Source organism: Solenopsis invicta, chromosome 7 (genome assembly GCF_016802725.1).
Source record: "Solenopsis invicta isolate M01_SB chromosome 7, UNIL_Sinv_3.0, whole genome shotgun sequence".
NCBI classification, from domain to species: domain Eukaryota; kingdom Metazoa; phylum Arthropoda; class Insecta; order Hymenoptera; family Formicidae; genus Solenopsis; species Solenopsis invicta.
The window spans coordinates 18,274,391-18,286,438 of NC_052670.1; the positions used below are offsets into that span (position 1 = coordinate 18,274,391).

At 33.4% G+C, this 12,048-nt stretch overlaps 1 protein-coding gene and 1 long non-coding RNA gene across 3 annotated transcripts; both read left to right on the forward strand.

Annotated features, from left to right (window-relative positions):
• Positions 1–318: 318 nt before the first annotated feature.
• LOC120358240 lies at positions 319–2,842 on the forward strand. Its single transcript, XR_005575210.1, has 3 exons — positions 319–645; positions 2,190–2,327; positions 2,438–2,842. It is a non-coding gene; the product is annotated as an uncharacterized LOC120358240 (long non-coding RNA).
• An 88-nt stretch (positions 2,843–2,930) lies between these two features.
• LOC113005726 lies at positions 2,931–5,470 on the forward strand. 2 transcript variants are annotated; one of them, XM_039451925.1, is made up of 5 exons: positions 2,931–3,746; positions 3,819–4,019; positions 4,372–4,553; positions 4,623–4,900; positions 4,974–5,470. In XM_039451925.1, the coding sequence occupies exons 3-5, from the start codon at positions 4,546–4,548 to the stop codon at positions 4,991–4,993; spliced, it is 306 nt and encodes a 101-aa protein (XP_039307859.1). In that variant the 5' UTR covers positions 2,931–3,746; positions 3,819–4,019; positions 4,372–4,545; the 3' UTR covers positions 4,994–5,470. The 2 variants fall into 2 exon arrangements, with proteins under 2 accessions (XP_039307859.1, XP_025997377.1); XM_026141592.2 differs by having other exon boundaries at positions 5,007–5,470.
• Positions 5,471–12,048: the final 6,578 nt, after the last annotated feature.

The window sequence follows — 12,048 nt, forward strand, 5'->3', positions numbered from 1 at the left end:
TGCGTGTGTATGCGCGTTCTATAATGTGATTATAGAAGTAGTATAATACAGTGATTATTCTTATATCACAGATTCAAATGATGAGTCCAGCGACTACAGTGATCAATCAAGTCAGTCGGTTAAAAGCGATTGTAGACAAACAAGCAAAATTACAAATAAAAACAAAGGTATGTTACAATAAAATATTAAACAACGTTATTTAATATTAAAATATATAGATTATACTGAATAAACTGTAATTAATATTTCAAATATGTATAGTACTCTTAAGATTTACTATTTTTTCCCTTTCAGTGTCGTCTGAAAATTTGTTTCTACAAAGTACTAACAAAATGGCCAAGTGTTCCTGCTGTGATAATAAGAATATCTGCTTCTCCTTCAAACTTTTATAGCGTATTCTTATATAATTATACATTAATTTGGTGTTACAGAACATTGTCGACGGGAGCAGCAAGAACGCTTTTTGAAACTGGAAAAAAAATCAATTATTTAATTGAAGTGGCTCGTTTGGGAGAAAACCGTAGCCAGCTGTAAAATCAGCAGCCTGAAGTAGATGCGTTGCCGGACTTCCAATTTGAAACAAAAAATACTGTAGACGCATTTGAAGATAAATTATTAACTTCCAATGATGTTTGCACACAATTTGTGAGTATATCTTAAGTATTTCAATCGATATGACAGCTAAAAAAATTGCAGAGCGCACGTTCACAGACACACGAACAATACAATTCTAAAAAAATTTAGAATTTTACGTGTGCGCACTGGCATTAAAAAAGTAAAGTTCTGAAACGTAAATGCGCCTTGGCGAAAATAGAGTACAACCCTGTCTGCACCGAACGTAACAGAGACGTGTTGTTTTGATCACAAAATCGCAAAAAATATGATACGTCTTATGCACGTAGCTGCGACGTAACTAAATAATTTGAATGTTTCAATCAATTAGCTGTTGTTGAATTTTCTTTTGTATTATGACTTATATTTTAAAGATAAATAATATTTCACTTTTTAAAAATGATGTTTTTCATTTAATGTAATTAAATTTAACACGTAATTGTGAAGACGTTACGTAGAGTAATGTACAGTTGGAAAATACTATCGCGGTATCCGGCTATCCGGTAAAAATCACTATCCGATGCATCTCTCATAATTATTTCTTTAACCATGCAATTATAGTCAAAAATACTTTTTTTTTGCGTATAGTAGTACACAAAACCGTCACTAGATGGCTGTTATGGCGTTTTTACGTAAGAAAGGAAACACGTAAATGGTATAAAAGGCGGAGCATTATGAGATTTTTCACCGATGTTCTATTATAGTAAAATAATTTTTCTGATGAATTCCCTTCCCTGCTTGCATCAAACGTAACAGAGACGTGCTGTTTGATCACAAAGTTGCAGAAAATATGATACGTCTTGTGCACGTTTATCTAGCAAGTATTTTACGTACATAATGCAGTAAAAATCAATCTTAATTTTTCAAAATTGGTCAATAATTTTCAGGTCACAATTAGTGCATAAGTCACAAAATACACGTCATTACAACGTCGCTATCACCAGAAATGGGGATGTTAGTTACGTCTCAGCGACGTCTCAATTACGTTTCGAACACTAGTTGAGACGTTGCTGAGACGTAACATGCGACGAGTTAGCACGTCACAGCGACGTGCTTGTTACGTTTGGTGCAGGCAGGGAAGTAAAAAGGAGAGTAAATTTAATGTAAAGAGAGAGTTATAGAAATGTAAGAAAACATTCTAAAAAACGTAGATTGAAACGTAAAAGAAGCTAAAACGTTACAAAGCGTTTTAACCTTTTTTGTAACTCTCTTTCATTACGTTCTATTGTTCTAATCTACGTTCCTTAGAATGTTTACTTATATTTCTGTACCTTTCCCTTTACATTCGACTTACGCTTTACGCTTTATTTTTGCCAGAGTGTTATTTATATATATAAATAAATAATTTTTCCGATCTTTACATTTGTATGTTGTGTAAACTGTGATTCTCTCTCTCTCTCTCACTCTCTCTCTCTCTCTCTCTCTCTCTCTCTCTCTCTCTCTCTCTCTCTCTCTCTCTCTCTCTCTCTCTCTCTCTCTCTCTCTCTTCCATTTAATCCAAACAAACCATTCTACAAAATAAATTCCTCACAAACTATTAACGAAATTATTAATTACATTATTCTATTATATTACAGAAACGCTTTATGATTAGAATTGGTGGCAAAAGTGCTACCAAACACATGGCTAACATCCTAAGTGCCATCTTTTCGGATGAGTTGGCCCGTGATTATTTATGGACGGGGCGCAGAAATACATTTGCAAATTAAAAATATGTAAAACTCTTATTGGTATATAATTTATCTATATACATATACGTGTTATGCATATATTCTCATTATTGTGTATACATTTAATTAATGAATAATGTATTATAATTTTACAGATACGGTTTTAAAAGAATACACAAATGCAACGCAAGCAGAATTAGAAAAATTTGTTATGGTACGGTTTCATCATGCTGGAGACAGACATAAAAGGAAGATAGGATCCACGCATTAAACCGTATTAGATAAATGTTAGACAGCGCTGCCATTCAGTCAGTGAAATAACTTTTTGTTACTTTTTTTTACGAATCACTAAAATATTACAGAAAACTTTTGCTACATGTTAAGTTACACAAAAGTAGACCCTAAAGAATAACAGTTCTTTTTGCTCAAATGGTCTTAATTACGTTGAAAATTTGATGAAAAGTATCACTTTTATTTACTGTTTTATGCCTGAAAAATTTTACATTTGTCACTTTTTCTATCTAAAAGTAATTATTATTTTACTTTTTTAAGTTACTATCTCGATGACATCAATGATGTTAGATAAAAATGTTATAAATTAAAACTTTATTACATTAACAAATTAATACATTTTATTATATATTTTGTCACAAATTTGAATTATACATTGTTTTCTTAACATAATAAGAAAACATTTTTTAATAAAAATTATATAAAATTTATTTAGTATGTGTAAATTATTTTAAACTAATAAAGTGAACTTGAAATAAGCTTCCTGTGAACTGGAATGAAGCTCTCAGGGAGCTCTTAAAAACAGACGTAGGAGCTCCTGGGAAGTTTATATGGGAGCTTCCCGCGAACTTAAATAATGTTCGCAAAGAACTAAAAAAATTGATTTTTAAGTTTCCTGCGAGCTTAAATTAAGCTTTTTGTGAATTTAAATAAAGCTCCTAGGAAGCTCCTACGTCCTCTTTTGAAAGCTCTCTGAAAGCTTCATTTAAGTTCACAGGAAGCTTAAATAAAGCTCCCAGAGAGCTTAAATGAAGGTCTCAAGGAGCTTACATGAAACTTCTAGAAAGTTCTTAAAAGCAGATATAGGAGCTCCCAGGGAACTCTGTACGAGTTCTTTTGAAGTTTAAAATGAAGCTTAAAAAAATTTGATGAGTTCCCCGGGAGCTCTCTAGGAGTTCCCTGTGCTATGTGGGTATCTAACGAAGATCACATACCTAACAAAGAGTTATGTCACAATTTTTAATTTTTTATTTATAATTAACTGGCAATAAATATTCTTTGCTAATTAAGATTTTTGAACATGATTGTATTTTTTCTAGCAGCTAAAGTGCGGACACTGTACATGGCTATTGAATAGTCATTGTCAAAATTTATGAAAACACCAGTGCTTTGCAGACTTCAATGAGACTAAAGATCTACTCAATGTTGATCAAAACTCAATTGTTACTATTGGTAAACAATTTTTCTTTATAATGTTTGGTAAAATGTGTTTTGAGGAAATAATATTAAAAGTCTACCTTGCAGTAAGAAACGGAAATGTAAACAAGAATACGATGCATCAAGAGCAATCACAGCCATCAACATCGGCCTATAATGACATTGATGAAACTTCTAATAATGGCTGTCATGGAAAGACCAGCATTATTTGATCATAGAATTGATATACGGGAGCGATCAAAATTGAAAAAAATGCATTATGGGAAGAAATTAGAAATATCTTTAATGGTACGGTATATATGTTAAGAATATGCCCTACAAGTGCTACAATATTATTTATTATTAAATAATATTCCTGAAATTTATTTAATATTAATAAAAAGTGGTTATATGTCAACTCTTGATAATATCATATAAATATTATATAAATATATAAGAAATACATATTATTTCAATATTTTAAATTATTGGGAATATTAGACCATTTAAATGTAATAATTATAAAGTTTATCAACAGATAATACAATAGTTATATAATTTTAACATCAGTAGAAGCTATATAGCATTAATAACAAATTTCTCAATCATTTTACAAGAATGTCTTTGAAATAAGATTAAATTTCGTTTGTTTTGTCCACAGGTGTTATGTCAATTGAAGGACTACAAAAAAAATGGAAATATCATCGTGACTGCTATGTGAGAGCTAGAAAAAAGTCAAAAACATATGTTCCTAGTGGATCTGGCGCATTGTCACAAAATTTTAAGAGTTCCTATAGAATTGAATTGATGATAACCTTTGGATGACACTCTGCAAATGGAAACGTAAGTAATAAGAAATGAGCAAATTTATATTGTATTCTTTCATAATAATTAATATTTTTTACAAAACAGTAAGTACGTTATCGTTATCACACCTGCCACTGAAGAGAGTGCTACTTCTGGATATTTATCGGATGTATGTATGTTACCTGAATCTGACAATTCCATGGAAAACGATAATGCCAAATTTCGACCGCAAACTCCACTTAATCATTCATCTCGAACTCCGACACCTAATTCAACAAACGCTGATAATTCTATGGATAATGATGATGCCAGATTTCGACCGCGAACTCCACTTATAAATCGCTTATCTCGAACTCCGACACCCAATTCGACAAACGCTAAAAGTATGTAACATGAAACTATGAATCATATTAATCTTGTGAAAAATCAAACATGTGTAATTATTTCTAATTATAGAGCGAAAAGTTGATGATTAATCATCCGTTGTAGAATCAGCTATTTTGGATGTGTTAAAGGCGCCTGTTCAACAAATGGATGCAGTATATAGCCCAGATGGCACAGTAGTCCAGAAAAAGTTCAAAAAGGCTTCATTGAAAAGTGTTACTTATGAACTCTTTCAAACAGATCATATAGTATTCAAAATCAGTTCATTTTTCTTACTTCAAAATGATTAAAGAAAGCTGAACTCTTTAAGAACTCTTAAATAATTCCGGTGACATAACTCTACCTTGCGCAGCTCGCGCATGACGTAACCTAAGCCGATTGGCTTGTGCGATGCACAAGAAAGAAGTGCGTGCGCCTCTCAGAGGAAGCATGCATTGCTTTCGAATCATCAAACGGCCATGTGAACGGGTCGCATGGACTGCATGAATAAAAGTTGTTGAATCCCAAGCAGAACAGGGAGTCATCACGACGTCAAAATGATGTCAAAGTGACTGTAAAATGATCATTAAAAATCACTTTTTAATCAATTACGATTCATTTTGATGTCATTTTGACACAATTGTGAATCACTTTGATGTCATTTTGACTTGTTGTTCTGCTTGGGATATTGTTAACTGAGGCTCATCGAGTGTGCTTCCTTGCCAGACCGTCCCTCCTGACTATTTCCTAAGACCGCACTTACACGTGCGGTCAACAATTGCTATTTTATTTTGAGGTTATATTATCGAGAAATACACGCCACAATAAAAAGGTGAAAAAAAAAATATATATACCTATATATATATATATATATATATACAATGTACAATCATGAAAACTATTTATTAATAGTAATAATAATAATGATTTTTTGTTTATTTTTCTAGATTCGACGAATTCTGAGAATTGGGGGAAAGAATTCGGGGCAGTTTACTCGAAATGTAATGCGGTGGCTAATTTCTGATAGACTTGCATTACAATTGTCGTGGTCGGGACAACGAAAAACAATAAAGTTTAAAGACTTCAAATTATGCACAGTCATTATCGGTACGTATAGTATATATTTAGCAATCCTTTAAATCTTTAGAGATAGAAAAGTTTCAATAATTAGTGCGCAAATCATAATTGTATTGTTATTTAAAATAGCATTCCCGAGAAAAAAAAAAAAATAACACCGTATTCGATTAGCTAATTCGGCCCGACTTTGAGTCAACGATTTATTCTTTTTAGTAGCATTTTTGCAGTTTATTAACTTTTGAAACTAAAAAGAACAAACAATAGATTCGGAAGGAAATCAACAAATCGAATACACTAACATATTTTTTTTTTTACAAGTACACCTAACAATACATTATATAGTGAACACAATATAATATAATAATTATCTCTCCCTTTATTTGTATCAATGATACTTTTGATATACTTCTGTCATAGTCATAAATTAATAAGGTTAACGATGTTTCATTTTTTGTACAGTTGATAATATATATGGTCAAGATTGATGAAATGTGAGAAAAATTTATTTTTCACACATTTTTTCTACATTTTATTGATCCTGATCATACTCTTCCATTTTTTACACTTTCCACCGATAGAACTATATAATAAGAATATATAATAAATTCAAAGTTATATTTTATTTCACTTTTATTAAACATATAAATCTTCTACTTCATCTCTAGTTTAGTTCTAGTTTTTGTGCTCTTTTAAACTAGTACTAGATACACGCAAAGATATCGATATAATTTTGTATCAAATAATACATTTAATCCCACCCAAATTTGATTCTTTCTATATAGTACACGACTTATTTGCATGTTTCAATTATAGAATACTTTAAAGTATTATATTTATAATATTGTATATACAATAAGTATTATACATTCTTTCAGAAACAATCGCTGCAAATACTTCCGACACGATGAACAATATTGGACAAGTAATAAAGATTTGGCTACAACATGCCAGTGATAGAATAAAACAAAAAGAAAAATAATATTTCAAGATATACACGCGCGCGCGCGCACACACACGCACACACACGCGCGCGCGCATACTTTATATTATATACTGTTATGCTATATATATTGTTTATGCTATTTACTTTATATCATACTGTTTATTTCATATATATACTGTTATATAACTTTATTACATTGTATAATTTTATAAAATTATGAAATAAAGATAAGAATTTAAATAATTTCTAGTATTTTATTGTATCTAGTATTTCCTGCAAATAGCACAAAAAGTGTTTTCAATGAGTCCTCAATAAGTTCTTTAAAAGCTCAATAATTGCACTGTAAAAAGAATTCTTTAGAAAGAATGGATACTGTATTATATATGATTCTCAATTTAACTTATTATGGATATAAAATGATTTCTTTTGGAATACATTGCTGAACTTTTTATGTATTGTTATATGAACTCTTCTTTACTGACATTCCCTGTTATACTTAAGAACATAAAATGAATTCTTTCGTGATATTTTATGAAGATTAAAAGGAACTCATTGGTCTTTTAGCTGATTGTGAGCTCAATGTGAACTTCTTAGGACTTCTTGGTGCCATCTGGGAGGTTTCTCCAAACACTCGGAGAAGTTTTACGACTGCCATATGAGAAACGAGCTAGATTGCAAATAAAATTATTTATCATGGTTGTGAATGAAATGGAAAATTAAACTTGTAATTAAAATTTATTTTTAATAATTATTTTTTTATACAGGAAAAAATGCTAAGGTTTTATACATAAAAAAATTAGTTTTATATATGTACAAGAATGTAAAATCTTTAAAGAATTTGATCTTCAATTCAGCAAAATAAATAAATATATTCTTTAGAAATCATTATGTAAGATTTTCTCCCATTGCCATTTAACGAGGCGAACCATCGCCTTCGAAATATGCAGCAAATGCATTTCTTATTACACTTGCACTTTGCGAATAAAAATTACTTCCAATATTTTCTAAGTCTGTAAAGTCTCCAGAAACGTCACAGTCGTTAGAATGCATTCTAAAATAAATTCGTTATGCAACGGGTTTTTTCGCCTCATGTTTTATAATAAAATTATGTAAACAACATGTTGCTTGTATAATTTTTCTGCTAGTAGAAATAGATGCTATAATTGGTTTCCTGTAGATTCTCCACCTTGTTGCTAATATCCCAAATGCATTTTCTATAACGCGTCTTGCTCGATTAAGTCTGTAATTAAATATTTTTTTCGTTTAATTGAGTTGTCGGCTACGGGGAAAGGATCGCATCATATATGTTTTTAGAGAAAAAGCCTCATCTGCCACAATTACATATGGTAACACAGGTCCATTATTTCCAATAACATCTGGTGATGGTATCCCAGCAAACACAGTTACATAACGGCAATGTTAATAAAATAAAATCGAAAGTAACACGCAATATAACATGCGCGTTACATGTAATGTCCATGTTAGTTGTAATTTCCCACTCATAAGAAAAATAACAGTTACGTAACAGTTGTATCATATTTGTTATACAGCCCTGTCGAAAATGTGTCTCGCGCACGGACGGTCGACGGTACAGGATCGGGCGCGAAAGGTCGCTTGGAGGAATTAGACGTTTCTTAAAGGTAGAAAATATCAACGTGTTTTATTCTACTAGACGTTGTTACATTGACATCGGCGGTTGTACGGATGCGGTACAGAGCCTTGTGTTCGAACGCGCGGACGAACGTGATACAAACATGTAGAACTTAGATTTACAAGACGCGCGGACGGACGCGACACAAACTTAATTCTCCTAGACGCTCGGACGGACGCGATACATATATCCGGAGTTAAATCGGTTAAGCGCGCGGACGGACGTGACACAGAAATTCGGCTCGGCGTAGTCTATATACGCGGGAATCTATTTACGGGTTCACCTGTCGTGCGAGACGCGGTTCGTGGAATTTAGTCGCGTGTTTTTCTGCGAATCCCGGCGGCCTTGTTTTTGTGGCCGTGACGTTCGATGGTAGCGTGGCGCGGGGAGCGGCGAACGCGGCGCGTACACGGATCCGTGTTTCCTCGTCGGCTTCGTAGCGCGGACCGTCGCGAGGCGGTTAAGACCACGAATGTTCGCCGGGGGACACCCCCTCACGCCAAGTGCGCTTGGTGGAGGCACGGAGCACCGTACCCCCGTACGTGAGGTGGCGTCGGACTCGGGAGGCGGAGTGGATGGAGAATCGCCTTCGTGTCAAGTGACTTGACGGGGCCCAAGTGTACTTGAGCCCAGGTTGACGAGTCGGGAAGCGGAGCTCGGGATCGGACTCGGAAGCGGCTGCCAGCTAAGTAACTTAGCGGAGACCGAGGCGCTCGATCTCAGTGACAACCTGGGGAGACTTCTGTTCGGCGGACCGGCCAGAAGCGGATCAGGTCCCTGCCTCCGGCGAACGTCGCCTTATATACCCGAGGATCGAGGTGAGGGGGATGCGCGGCGCGTTACGGCAGAGCGGTCCGGCGGCAGCATCCCCGCCACTCGATTTCGGGTCTCTCGCTCCGGATCACGCGCGCATATCGTGGCTACGGACGGCGCGGGAACGAGAGCGCGTGCGCGCGAAGATGAGAGCGCGGGAGCAATCGCTTGTTTGCTCCGATATTCGTGTATTTATTAGGCGCTATGCGCCGTTTAACGGCCGTCCGGCGGATGTTCGGCCGGACGGTTCGGACGGTTTGGCGGTCCGGGGGGGGGGGGTCGGAAGGCGATTCGTTACAAATGTACGATTAAAACCTATAAAAGAAAAGTAATCCGAATTGATCGGGATTTTTGCACCGAAAATATAGTATTAAAATCGATTAAAAATAAGAACCCAATCGAAACCCAGATAGATTTATTAAAACAAAATACATTAATATAAATGTGATAAATGTTTAATTTACAAAAAATATTTCTTGTAACCTTTTCGTTAAAAAGGATTAAAAAAGATTAAATTTGAATTAAACATTTCATTTATGTACAAAATTAAATAACAATACAAATTGTTATTTAGACATAAAAATATAAAATTTTATATGGAACAGCGTTCCACACATACACATCATGTTTGAAAAAAGTGAGAGCGAGTATTCGTTTCGAGGTTACAATAAGCAGCTCCTAAAAGTCTCACTGAAGTATGAGCTGGGGAGTCGGCCGCCGTGACGCCTAGATATAACGCATGTGGCCTCGACTCACGAGAAAATCTCCCACGGCGTGGCCACCTAGTGGTGGCGCCAGAACTCACTTGTTAAATCCATTTTAATTCGAAACTACAGAATTTCATAAATTATAATTAAATCAAATTTTAATGCGATGTGACAAGTTGAGACGCTAATAATTCTTATGTACCATTTTTAAATAGATATTTTGATGACAACACTATAAATCACGTTAACAAATTTGTAAAATTGTCCGAAAGTTATGTTTTTTTTTGGCAATTAATAATTCTTGACAACCGTCAAGAAAAAAATAGTTTCCGAACAATTTTACAAATTAGTAAAAATGATGTACAATGTTATTTTATCAAAATAGCTTTTTATTTAAAAAATAGCACGCAAGAATTTTCAGCGTTTTAGAATATCATTTCTCGCTACTAATGTCAGGATTTTTAACGTGGTCGCTGAGAATATTTAGGAGTCTTAATGCAAATGAATTAAAATTTTAAAAAATTTTTATATTATGCATTACACTTAAATAATTCACGAAAGCGATATTAAAATCAATTACGATTCGTATATAATTAAAACCGATTACTTTTTAATCCGCTCGTGGATTGAATCGATTAAAACAGATTAAAATCAATTAAAAAGGATTCCGTTTTAATCGGTTTTAATCGCACATTTTCGGCAGGGAGGAGTCGTTTTAATAATTCAGTTTTATAACAGTTATATTATTAAAATAAAATGTTTGTTATATAAACCTGATAAACGGCAGTTATATGACTGTTATAAGTTATTGTGTTGTAATATCAACAATTCAATTTTACATAACTACAATATTGCTAGAATGTAAATATTCGTTAAATAACGTGACACACACAAGTTATACCTATAACTATTATTTTCTGTGTTTGCTGGGTACAGTTTTTTTAGTGATTTTTGCAAATGCAAAATAGCATCTGAAATAACTTTTGTTATTTGTTTAAATAAGAATATAACTAGAAATATATGCCAATATAATACAATAATTAAATTAAATATGAAAAAATTGTTATTAAAAAAACGTTTAGAAATATTGTTTGGTCATTGGGATGTGAATCAAGGTTTTTTTTCATCCATGGACTTATTTTATCTATCGATAATATTTATGTTTCTCAATAGTACTGTGTTTAAGATAGAAATTTGGAACTTTAAAATCAAAAGAGCAAAAGTACAAGTTCTAAATAGGTAATATATGCTATTCAGAAACTGAAGTATTTACATATAGCTAAATAGAATAATTCCGCAGATGAAAAAATCATAGGAGTTATCAAAATTATACGCGTTTGACGTGTTTATAATCCAGAAGACAAACCTCCTAGGGACGTCCTAAGAAGGTCCGTGAGATGTTGTAACGCTCTAAACACATCCCATTCACATCCCTGGACATTCAGAACGGATTCAGGGTCGTCCTGAGGACGTTTTGTGCTGTTAGAGTTTGTATATTATTAGTAATAAAAAAAATTTTTTTCGTAGATTAGAATAAGATATACTAAGGATTTTAATGGCAATTACAAATGTCCTAAGAACATCCTATGGATGATTTTACATTTTGAATCAGAATAGGATCAATCCGATCAAAATAAGATATCCTAAGGAGATTCATTCCTATGTGGGATACTTTCTTTCTTGATGTGTAAAAAGTTTATTTCCGATCAGCGGAGGTAGAGTATCAGACACATTCCTCGAGTTTCTGTACACTTAATGTCTTAATGTATGCATGTATTTAAACGGATTTCTGAGTTTTAACCTTAACACCAAATTGGTGAAATTACCGCAAATTCTATCTATTAACAGAGGACTTATGAAACAAAAAAAAAATTTGAGTGTTGTCTGTAAAATTTCAAATGTGTCGGCGTTAAGTCGTGTTTCAAACATGCCCTAATGAATCGAATTCGCATGTGCAAAGTTATCAAGGATTTATTT